At 35.6% G+C, this 12728-nt stretch overlaps 1 protein-coding gene across 10 annotated transcripts in view; it reads left to right on the forward strand.

The window, feature by feature from the left end:
• Nucleotides 1-12728, forward strand: part of SOX6 (SRY-box transcription factor 6) — a 366568-nt gene that overhangs the window by 144625 nt on the left and 209215 nt on the right. For all 10 annotated transcript variants that reach the window (XM_042881831.1, XM_042881833.1, XM_042881825.1 and 7 more), the window contains one exon: nucleotides 7672-7882. In XM_042881831.1, the coding sequence (XP_042737765.1) occupies nucleotides 7672-7882 (211 nt within the window). The remainder of the gene's footprint in view (nucleotides 1-7671; nucleotides 7883-12728) is intronic.

Here is a 12728-nt window from a genome sequence, read left to right on the forward strand (position 1 = left end):
TAGGAGCATTAACATGCTCTAAATTGTTAAATTTTTTTCCTTGGGCAAGAAGGAATCAGGTATGCATGCTGATTAACATACTCCAGTCATTAACATGTGATTATGTGGGCTGCATATTGAGCACCTGCCAAAAGATAAAATCCAACACTTTACTACATCTGTGCAAAGACTTTTTGCATTTCTTTTGTACTTTGACAGCTCAAGAAAAAACAGACTTTGGTATCTCTGTCCAGCATAATAAAACTGTGTACATAACATGTCTTAATGGAGGAAGGAAAGATACTACTTATATTTATTTTAATCTTTGAGGCCATGAAAAATCCAGTGACCGAGACTTACAGAGCACCAAGTGTAATATGAATCTCCTAATGTAGTGTATCACTGACATTCATATACAGTTTACAACATTCCTGCATGTTTATAAGGATTATCTGTTCTGGGGTTCAGCCAATGTTATTCTAATTCACAACAGTTTTATGTGATACCTTTATGTCTCATAAATGTCTTGTTTTTATTTCAATCTTCCAAATGTTTCATCAGTGTTTACCTTAAAGAAATACAAGTACTCTTTGCAGCAGGCTGGTTTCCTGCATGCATTCCTCTGCAAATGCTAACAGGGAAACATAAAACATGTAATAGATGTCATGTAACTGTATACAGAGAAGGATTTCCATGTGCATTTGATATTGCTAAAAACATAAATACAAATTTTATTCTGATATTTCTAATAGATCTAGCTGTAAGTTGGATAGCTATGAAGACCTAATAGGAAGAAGTTGGATATATACAAAGTGGTCTGGAATATCCAAGCCACACAGTCCTTGTTTGATTTGGCAGCTTCTGGCAGCATACATCATAAAGTATGTGTCTTTATTTACTGAAAAGGTAAACAGTGCTAATCAGCTGGGACTAATCACAATGCATCTTTAGTTTCAATTTAGATGAGAATATAAATCTAAATACTCATTCTACAAATGGTTCTTCCATTACATTTTACTTAGTGTGAGCATTTAACCAAAATCCAGGGCACAAAGTCTCAATACTGTTGTGTTTTATTGCCCAGCCTAAACACAGGGAGCTAAAGCATATGGTATTTGGATGATTAAAAAAATACTCAGCATTTAACTCTTAAGAAAGTACAGAGTTTTGTGCATATAATTTGATAGCAAATTGTATGCTGTATAAAAATGACCGATCAACTTATTTATCTAATAATTTTGAGGTGATTTTTTGTTCTGAAATGGGAGCAAAATGTCTGTCAATGTTTTTCATAGCCTTTCTTATTTGTAAAGAGAAGGTTTTTAAATTGTAACCTTCTTTTCAGAAATCTCTCTACCGAAAACTTGGAGTCTGGATTCTCCAGATGCTCCAGCAGCTCAGTTTGAAGGGATTGCAGTCATTAAGTTGCCGTATTATACATCAAACAAAGAATTTGTGCCTATTCCAAAAAAGGTATCTAGTCTTGCACTGACCTGTTCATAAGGTCATGTTCATACTGTGTATGCCTGATTATCTTGTCATCCCATTTTTAAACCTTTTACCTAAATAAGTATTTTCTTTTTTTCTTCTCTTAATTCTTCAGTATATCCTTACTTGGGCTAGAGCTAATGTTTGCTGTTGTATAAGTTCTTAATGAGTTCTAGATAAGCATAAAGGGTGAAATGCAAGCTGTTTGAAAGACTGCATTCAGCCTATATTCTGGCAGTGAAATCAGTGTAAGTTATATCAGAGTAAATGCTGAGTTAAAGACTTGAGGTTTTATTCCATTACTTGCCATTTACCCTCCCACTAGCATAATTTGCTGAGACTTTACAAATCATATTCTCTCAGTAGCTCATAGCAGTCATTCTCAAGCCTTGGATTTAAATAAATCTTCCTTAATAAAACTCCTATTTTTTTAAAGCAGATGAGAATTGGAAATTATCACTTAGATTTTTAATTTCTCTTAATTCTATTTGATTAAATTCCTCAAAATGGGAAACCTTTTTTAATGTAGTGATTGGAAATGATTTTGTAAACATTTGCTTTCATTATATGTTAACTCCAGACTAGTTCCAAGTGCCAGCATGCCTCTGGTACTTGGAATAAAAACCACTCTGGATATCCAACTTTCCTGGGGTGTTTACATGTGTCCCATTCAATACTGAGACAGATAAATATCCCTTTATAGCAGAAAAGCCTCATCCACATAGAAATAAGCAATTCAGCTAACACATTTTATGTTAGTAATATTTGCTTTCTGCTTCTTCTTGGCCATTCATCCTGCAAATTCAGTCGAACTCTTACAGAAACAGCTCTCTCTCTGGCTATTAAGTAGGATTACAGTTGTCAGCTTTCAATCAAAGTTTGACGGCAGTTTTCCTTACTTTGCTGACTATAACACAATGACCCTGCCTTTGTACAGCCCACAGTTTCAGGTCCCAAGTTTTCCTCTTTTCTCAATTTCAGAGAGCAGCTCTGAGGCAGAAGCTATGCTGCCTACCCAGAGTGACACTGAAAAGAGTCAGTGATGTCTCATTATTAAAATCCACAGCCTCTGTACTCCTGCATCTAAGGCTCCCAACAGAGGATTGATTCTGTTCAACCGACTGTTGATCTGTGCTTAACCCTTCCAAAGAGAGACCTGTCCCACACTCAACTGCAGAGTGCCTCTTCTCAGTCCTTAAATGTAGGGATCATTTGTGCTTAGGGTATTTGGGGGAAGAAGAAAGAATATTTACTTGTGTTCTAGCCTACAATCTGTCACCTATGGAACTGTTATTTTATGTGTTTGCTCTGTTTTGCAAGTGAAAAGGCTTGAAAAAAGTTGTCACAGGTTGGGTCATGGTTTGGTGTGCAGATATTACTATAAACATCAGCTTCTTGATATGAAAAATAAAGGTCAACTTTTAATACCCTTATTTATGTGGATTACCGCAGGACTCCCTCATTTGCACTGTTAAAACTAATGGACCCACTAGAGGAAAACGGAGCTACTTGAGCTGTTAAAATCTAAATACACAAAAAATGTAGTTTATTGTTAGTGTAAAAGTAGTGATTATTTGTTCAATCCCCTTTTAACAGAAATAACTAAAAAAAAAACCAAAAAACCAAAAAAACCCAGAACAACTCATAAGATTTTCCTTCTTCTGCAGAAAAACTAGGCAGCTCTCTTTTTAAAGAATCTTACCAGTGTAACATTTGAAACAGTGAATGTTCATGTTAAAATATCATCGTGTCAGAGCAAGGGATGTGTCAAAATATTTATACATGTTATCTTAATGTAACTGTAACAGAAGAAAATAACATACATTTGGACAGAGAGGGTCCCCAACTTTATTTGAGGGTCCCCAACTTCATTTGGCTTTTGTTTGTAATTGTTCAGAATTATTTCTGCCATTAGTAAAACTGTACTTAAACCATTCACAGAAATGCTGAAGGAATGGCCAATTGGCCTCTTGTAGTCTGCCCCACACAGCCTGGAAAACTGATAAAGCCATTTATGTTGAAATAGCCATATTCAAAGCAACATTGTGCTTGGTTAAAAAAGAATGCTGCCACTAATAAAAAGGCCAAGGATGAATTGAAAACTTTGACCATATCGCATTGGAAATGCTCATGTTTTCTCATTTAAATATGACTAGGTGGTAAGTGGGGTCTTAGAACTAAGTAAAAGCATGATTTCTTGCATTGGCTGCATATCCCTGCGTGAACTGTTCATGGTATTGTAGTAGTCATGCATTGCAGATCTGATTTTTTGTTGTTTTTTTTTAGATTTTTTCCCCCCATTATCTTAAATTTTAATGCCTATAAATAGGTATTTAATCTGTTATAGTAAGGACATTTTAACCAAACACACAAAGCACAGTGTGTTGAATAATCTGCAATAAAATTTTGACTGTGCTAATGGGCTGGCATGGAAATGCATACAGGGAGAATGTCCTTTACCTTGATATTAAATGCACACATTTCAAAAATAGATTCAGATTTTGTCCCTTATGGATAGTAAGCGGCTGGAATAGTGGTCCAGGCTGAGTTTCTGGTTTAGCTGCTGGACAGTAAGATTTTCAATTTCAGTCATCTTTGGAGGGAAATACCTTTGCAACTTGAAACATATTTAAATCTGACTCAGAACAGCAAAGGAGAAGGCTAAAGATATAAAATCATACATTTTGTTTCTTTGGCAGTCAGATTCATCTCTAATTTTGTATCATAATCTGTTTCCAAATTTTTTTTTATTCATTTCAGTTATTAATGGTGGCTAGTCTTGAAATGCCACCACTGCGATAGGCAAATAAAAACCTTTGGACTCCAGATCTTCCAGTGAGGATATCTGATGTGTTAGTGCAAAAGAAGAAGCAACCAGCTTGTAGGGAAGACAACACACAAAGTCTACTGAGGATATCTGGACCATAAAGATATACTTCCTGTTGGGATAGGAGGTTACCTACATGCTGCTTTTGAATGTCCACGCAGACAAATTTGTGATGATCGGGCCTGCATCTGATGTATGGAATATTTGCACTTTTGGTTATGTGGTGGATGCTGAAACACAGAGATAATGTGAATTCCTCCATGAAAGACCAGATGATCCACTAAGAAAATTAAAATCTTCATGACTTTGCTGTAACCTTTATTTAGTTTTGAACAGATAGAATATTGCAGTAACAACTGCCACTCAAATTTAGTTGAGTCACCTTTCTAGACAACAGAATGAACGCTTGTCTTGTTCCTCTGTATTTTGATCTGTTTGTTTTGCCATGAATGTGAGTTTAATATAATCTTGGAATGAAAAAGGAAACTACTAATTGCAGATATATAGTAGTAAAAATATCTATTTTGATTGGGTAGCTATAAAATTCATTGCATATAAAACTTCATTTTTGCTGCATTTTATTTGTAGAAATTGTTTCCTTTCTTGTAGATAATTGTAGACAACTGATTTATATTTTCTCTAGTTGAGTTCTGCTTTTATTGGATGAAATACTTTACTAATTTACCCTGGACTGGTCTACAGTTTTTCCATTTGCCCATTTAAACCCTTGAATGCCTTTCAGTTTTTGCAGTTCTCCTGTTAAACCACCTACCACTCTTTTTAACCATTTCTGATTTCAAAAAGTATGGGGCCAAACAGCCATCCTTGCTGGGTTTCTGAAAGTACCAGTTTACTCACAAAACTGGTAATATAAGATACTCATTTAGTTGAACAGATCTCATTCTTTTAGAGAGCATCATTTTGCATTAATTCCATGAATGTTTGTGATATTCACAGAGCTTAAATTTATCTCATCTCTGTTCTGGACATTTCAGGCTTTTGGGCAAGGAAATGAAATGTGAGTGTGCTTCCTAACGGAGTTGGGACTTTAAAAGTCTTGCATTAGCAGTGAAGGAGTGTTGTGCTGCACCACGTACGCATCCGGAGAAGTGAGAGGATAGGTTATCAGGAGAAAGAACATTCAGTCATTTCTATTTGCTCCACAGATTCTTCTTTGTCTTTGGCTAAAACAATAGATTTAGTGTTCCTTGCTGAGAAGTGAGCCTAGTGGGTATGTTTCTTGTACTGTAAGAGGATGTTGGTTTCTTGAGAACAAAGTCCTTCCAAATTATTTAAGATGCTTTTATATTGTGGCCTTCAAACGTGTAAAATGCCACGTGACATAATGTTCTTCATTAAGGAAATGTATTATGGAAAATTCATGTGTTAAATTAGAAAAATATTAGAAAATGGTTTCTCATCTTTGTTACGATTTCTACCAAGTTTTAAGAAAAGTGCAAAGCAGTTTCCAGAATATATCAAAGTTAAGAAAATCTTCCTTTTCTAAAAGAAAATAATTCAGCATTGTACCAAGTCCATCTGAGCTATCTTTTTTTCTGTGTGGCATCTGAGTCTTTATTGAATATGCGTGGCTGGGATGAAAATTTGTTCAGTGTTTAACTGCTGAAATGATGAAGTTAAAGATTTTGTTCCGTGTCACCTCTCCGTCTCGGCTTACGTAATTTTCTCCACAACTACTATGTTGGCAGGGGTGCTGTTGCTTCTCAGATGCTACAGCATCATCTTAGTGAATAAATACATTATCAGCTTCAGTAGCAAATGCTACCTTCTTCACCAGTGGCACCAATAGTACTGTGCAGATCACATATTGCTGTGCTTGATGACGATTTGTTGCCACTGCCTTCTGTGCAGTTCACAGCCCTTAGTTACCACACTTGCTCATGGTTAGTGAGCACTTTCTGCTGTATTGCACAAGCTATTCATAATTCCTTCACTTCATGACTGAAGCTAAAATTTATGTATGACATTGCTGCCAGTGGTTAATGCTTTCTAATCCATCTTTCTTGAGACCTTGTTTCACCTGAGTCTTTTCCCAACGTGTGTTTCTTCTGCACTGTAAATGGGTAATTCTCAGCTCATATTACTAGGAATATTATCATGCCCTGTGGGTAGAATGCTTTTTGATAGAACTATTAATTTCTCTCTTAATTCTTAAATATAATGCTGCTCTTATTCTAAGCCTTTATTTAGAAGAAAATATGTTTTATGCCACTGAATATATGCACTGTCATTACTAGGCTTTTAGTGAACAAAAAAGCTTGATTTTTTTTTTGCCCCGATTTTTTAGCATTTCAGATTTGATATCGTTAAAAATTATAATTAGAGTAATTAGAATAATTTTGGAAAGAGAAGTGTGTAAGAAATTCCCGTGGTTGATTTTTTTAAGGGCAAACAGAAGGATTTGTTCCTTTTTAGCTAAATTCAGCAAATATCTGTGGTTGTGAGGATGAGAACTCTGAGACAGAAAATTTCCTGTGTGGCCCAACTTTTGGGTGATACTGCAAAACAGAAGAAATTTGGACACTGTTGGTTGCTTTTTGATTATGTCCATTATAAGAGATGTTATCTCTTGGCAAAGGAGATGAACTGTTTTCTTCACTTTTTATTATATTATATAACTTCCTTCTATTTTGACTACAAAATACATTTTCTCATACGTGTAATCCTAGTACATATATTTCAGCATACATTACTTGTTCTGATGTAAACTCATCTGTTTCCTCATTCTTGTCAATATTAGTCTAAAAAGTAACATCTGCTTTTGTATATGAGAAGCAATAATAACCATCACTCTCTAAGAAAAGTATGTAATCTGAAGAGCAGTAAATGAGCATGGATGGATAGTAAGCTTTGTTTAACTGTGAAGTGTATTCAAATGTTTTTCTTGTTTCTAAGTCATTATTGGCCTAACTTTTCAAATTTTAAAGTTATGCTGTTTTCCATTAGCCTAAGATCTATCCAGGAATTATTTGTCCTTGCCTGTATTTTCTCTCAAGATGCTACCTGTAATGCCTTTACTTGAGTCACTTAAGAAATCTGCAAATGCTTGACACATTCATCAAATTAATGTTGAAGTGGCTTGTTTCTGACAAGCACAACCCTTGATGAGGAGTATCTCAGGCATGAAACACAATAGTAAGAACCCTGGAGAGGACTGGCCTTAAATAAAAGAGTCCCTGTGAAGCACTGAAGCTGAGAATTTCAAGGAGTAATACACATTTTAGAAAATAGAAGATCTATATTGTCTCTTTAGAATAACAGATTAATTATCTAATGCTTGCAATTGTTACCTGTTTCCGATTCTTCTCATGTTAGGACAATAGCCTACACTTTCTCATTGCGTTGTTTCTTTGCAGGAATCGGAGAGTAATAAGTTATGTTCCCTATATTCCTTCCGAAATACCTCTACCTCACCACACAAGCCTGACGAAGGAAGTCGTGACCGGAGTGAGCTAATGACCAGTGTTAATTTTGGAACGCCAGAACGCCGCAAAGGAAGCCTTGCAGATGTGGTGGACACACTGAAGCAGAAGAAACTAGAAGAAATGACCAGGACTGAGCAAGAAGGTATGTGGTGAATATGACTGACATTGTTTTCCCACCCCCTACAGATTTTATGGTATAAAGAATGTGTTGGGTATCAAGAGCCAGAAAATTGCATAATTGGCAAAGGCTAGGATAAAGTTATTCACAGGTTACCATGGCAATGGTAGTTTGAGATCCATTAGGGATTTAAGACAAATACGTCTGTTTTATAAAACTTTCTAAATTGCGTTGGTTGTCCGTGAGTAAAAGCAAGAATGTTGGTTTAGTTGAAAACTCATTCTTACTTGAGAAGTTATGATGAATTTTTAACTGCTTGTAGAGTCGTGAGGGATGTTCTTCAGTGGAATTTGTTCTTTTTCTTTTAAAAGACAAATGTTTATTTTAAACAATAGGAATGAATAAAACATAAGCTATTTTATTTTGCTTTAGAAAGACTCATGTTTCATCACCTTAATGACCCTGTATCTCTGGCTAGGAGAATGGGAAACAGCTTTAAGTGTTCTAGTTCTGACCTATATATCTAGATAAGCAGCTGAAGAAATCTTTTTTTTTTTTTTCTTTTTTTTAACAGTCTGCTCAGATATTGTTACATGTGTTAAAAGAGAGATAAAAATGAGGACAAATCTTGAAGCTGCAAGGCAGTTTATATATTCAATCCTTACTCAGATATTTTCATTGGCTATGGGAGGGCTTTCTTCTTTGATGGTTACTAAAGTGAACTGGAGAATGAGTTTATCTGTATATACATGCACAAGGTCAGGGTGAAACAAGACATTCTTTCACAACGTCAAGTAGAATGAAGTCTTGTTTACTTCTGTAACAGCATCTTATGGTCTGTAAGCTCATACACAAATTTGAACCAGGGAAGGTGTGGGAGCAGAAGGCTTTGAAACAGATATGGAAATATGAGGATATGTCTGTTCTTTTGCCAGTGTTGTTTTGTGGCATTAAAAATAACCCAGGAGGAATATTTGTAGTGCAATAGATCCCAAGGTAGTAGAAGTTTGTGATCTCTGTTTTTCTTCGAAATATGAATGAGTTCAAAATGGTTTTTGCTCCTGACTTTCATGATGTGGTCACAGTCTTCCAACAGTGTGTGTTAGGATCCCTTGGCTCCATTTAGTAAAGTGGATTTCAATTAAAATTGATGCTGAAACAATAATAAGTATAAATATGGAATAAAATCATGTAGAGATGGAAGTAGGCTTTCAAATTTCTTGGCACAATTGTTAAATGCCAGCACATAGATGAATGTGTTCTATAGGTGTCCTTTCTGAAGCTGGTGAAACATCTCTAAGGAGAGAATGTCCCAGATTCTTTACTACCATCTGTCTGTTTTCAGCTGTAAAGATCACTCTTTTAAAAATTGCTTTCTTAGATTTGGTGGTTAGACTAGGAAAACTATTTTAAATGTTAGTTTGGCAAAGTTGTTTTTTACAGTCAGTAACAGTCGTTCAACACTCCATGCTAATCAAAGGTCTTGGCTCATACTTTGCTGCGGGTATATACGAGTTGCTGTTGATTGTAGTGACACCACAGCTAAGACTTCTCCTGGAGTATGCTGAATGGTGTGCTAATAAAAATGTACATCAGAGGGTTTAAACAGTTTAAAATCATATCTGAGGGACTCAAGCATTTTGTAGCTTATTTTTCTGTGAATTCTTGAGAGCTTTCTGTGCTTCCTCAGTACTGGTATACACTAGCTGATTTAAAATTGGTATATACGCAGCAAAGAGATTCCCCTCACCAAGTCTGAGCCTCTTGTACTAAATATTCTCACCAGCTGTGAAAAAGGTCATTTGTGATCTGTGAAATAATCTTGCCTTTTTTGGAGCAGGGTATGCTGGAAAATTATTGTAAAGTCTCCCTATAAGTTCAAAGATCTCCATGTTAAGTTCTTTTCATTGCACCTAGCATGTTCTTTAGAAAAAAATAGATGAACGTTCATCTTACAGAAAATTATTGAACATCTGACTGGTATCATCCAAGCCAATATGGAAAAATAAATAGTAGAAAGATTGGGATTTCTTCAGAATTTTACACTAGGTAAAATGTGTTAGGTAAAATCGGTAAAATGGTGTTAAAGTTTTGTGCTTACTAGAAATATCAAAATTTTTATCTGTAACTATTTTTATATTCAGAAGTTTTTCTGAACTAAAATGAAGCAAGCTCTCCATATGTACTTGATTTGAACAAAATAAAGTTTTAAAAATAATTACTATTTTAAGATTCTGCTCTTTGTTGCAACTGTGGGTACTGCAATTGATTCTGCCTTGAGTTGGAGGAATGAGGTTTGAACTTAGAAATATGTTTTGCCGTCTAACAGTCTGTTTTAAACCACATTGCCTAATCACGCATATATAATATGATGATCTTTAACACCTATCATTTAAAATGGGTTTGTTTGAAGTACTCTTCTTCAAATGGTATGCAGCCAGTGCTGTTGAGGAGTCTTGATCTGTCACAAAATCGCTTTCCAAAATTAAAAAAGACTTTCTGAGCAAATAGAGATTTTTTGAGATAACAGAATGCAATTGATTCAATCAATGTTAAGGGAAACAAATACCTATTCCTGCTGTATGTTTCTGTGTTAGTTTTGTGGGGCTTGAGATCGTGCGTCATGCCTTTGAATAAAAGGATAGTTTGTGTTAGCATTTTGTAGGGAGGAGCTCCACGAACATTGGCGTAGCTGTGGGAAATGAGCAAACATGAGGTCGTATGTCAAGTTGATTGTACAGTTTGAAGTGGAATAAGAAGTCAAGAATTGTAGTCATCTGCTCTAACCCCTACAAGAGCGCAGCAGCAAGTCTCTTTCAATTATAGTTATGGAAGTTTCTAGTCCATATGTAAGGTCTGAATATAATATGAATTGCTAGTGAAACAAGCACTGTGGTACACCTTTAGATACTACGGGTCTCTTATGCTCTCTGTTCTACCTCATAACGTTGGAGAAAGAAATACATACTGAAAGACTTTATCCTGTCTAAACAGATATATTTAATCAGAGTCCTTTAGCTTCTGAAAATAAGTTGTCTAATGAGAATTTTATCTGAGCAGCTGTGACTGAGGAGGTCAACAGGCATTGCCTAAGAGAATATGGCCCAGCTGGTTAAATCTGGTTGTTGTAGTGATTTAAATGGTCAAGTGCTGCTTATAATCCAGGACCGTCTGTTTGTAAAGGAAAGAGTGAGTGCTTCAGCATAATGTACAGCTGTTTTAATCTCTCTTTAATAATAGTGCTTCAGCCAGTGTCATGTCTTGTGGGTAATAATGTGAATATGAGCGCCTCACACGGGCTGTGTATACCTTAGGTCAATTTTTAGCATTTGTTGTAGTTTGAACAGAAACCATCTACATCTCAGGATAAACAATATTTTTATGGCCTAGTGCACTAAGGGAATACCAAATCTTAATATGTAATTACTTGGAAATTAGAAAGTTGATAGGAAAATAGTAACTATTAGAAAAAAGCAAAACAAAACAAAACATAATAGAGTTAATTTGAGTATGTAAAGGCTTTTCTGGCATATTCTCATCAAATAGGAGAAGTCAGAAATAAACAGATATTTAATCAGCTACACTGGACTCTAGAACCTATGGGATAACTTCAGTATATACATCTCAGTAGCAGAAACAATAAGCAGAAGGATTGTTTTGCTGGCCTTTTTTCCTTGATAGTGTTCTCCAGTAAAATTAAGCATTAAATCTCTTTACAGCTCAAATGAAGAGTGTGTATTAGGTAGCATGGTCAGACCACTGCTCTCCCTTTCTCTGCCCTTCTTTCAGAATCTTGCTTATATTACTTTTGCAAGACAGATTTACATTGCCTAGTCTGCCTGGACTCAGGCTAAGAATTGGCTTCCAGACAACTATCCTACTGTACTTCAACATAAGCCTCTATGAGCAATAATTAGTAGTACACATCTTGTCTGTAGCTAGGAGAGCAGATTTCCCCCTTTCAGATCTGGAATGCTAGGTTGGCAGGTCAGCTGGCACTTCTGGGCTGGAAACTGGGCATGTCATTTCTGCTAAGTGCTAAGCCCTCATTACTCAGACCTGGATTCCTAATTCACTTTTGACCTTGATTCTCTGCAATGTATACAGTATCGTTTTTCAAGCAAGCTCAGCTCAGAATTCTGGCACAAGCTTTTTATAAACTGCTTCCCATTCTTGTTTCCTCCTTGAAGACCATAGCTGAACATCCAGAGATCAAAGATATTTACGTATGCATGTTGGAATAATGAACATCTATATAAAGAGCAGTATATTCATAAATTCCCATCTATTCTGTGTCATGTGCACCTGTTTGTACTGTCTCTCAGTGGATGGATATATGTAACTCGTTGAGATATATAATACATCTGAAGATGACTAAAATAAAAATTAAAGATTCATATGCAATATTAATTTTATATGCAATAGGGAAAACCATATAACACTACACTGTAGCAGTGGTTTTAGGACTTTCTAGTTTTACGTGGTTTGTTGCTTTCTACTTTGATCTTCATTAGCTAATAATAATCAACAGCTTACTTTTACATTGACATAAACTAGATTTACACTTCCCGAAGAAAAATCTTTATTTTGTTCCAGTAAGGAATAAAGTCCAGTATACTTAAGTATTGCACACAGAAATATATACACATTTCTCCATTGAGAAATAAAGAAAATTAACTTTCTGCTTTATTTATTTGCTTATTCTGCTAAACTCCCAACCAGCTTCCAAAAAATCACTGCCCGGAAGTCCACACAATGAATAGATGACTCAGATCAAGTTAGAGGAGAGAGATGTGGCACATTTTCCTAAGCGGCTGCTTTTGCTTACCTCTTTTCCATATAATTATATGCAACTCCCTCTCTCTCTTTT

Source organism: Lagopus leucura, unplaced genomic scaffold (assembly GCF_019238085.1).
Source record: "Lagopus leucura isolate 7727_CA_CO unplaced genomic scaffold, USGS_WTPT01 Super-Scaffold_100033, whole genome shotgun sequence".
Taxonomy (NCBI): Eukaryota; Metazoa; Chordata; class Aves; order Galliformes; family Phasianidae; genus Lagopus; species Lagopus leucura.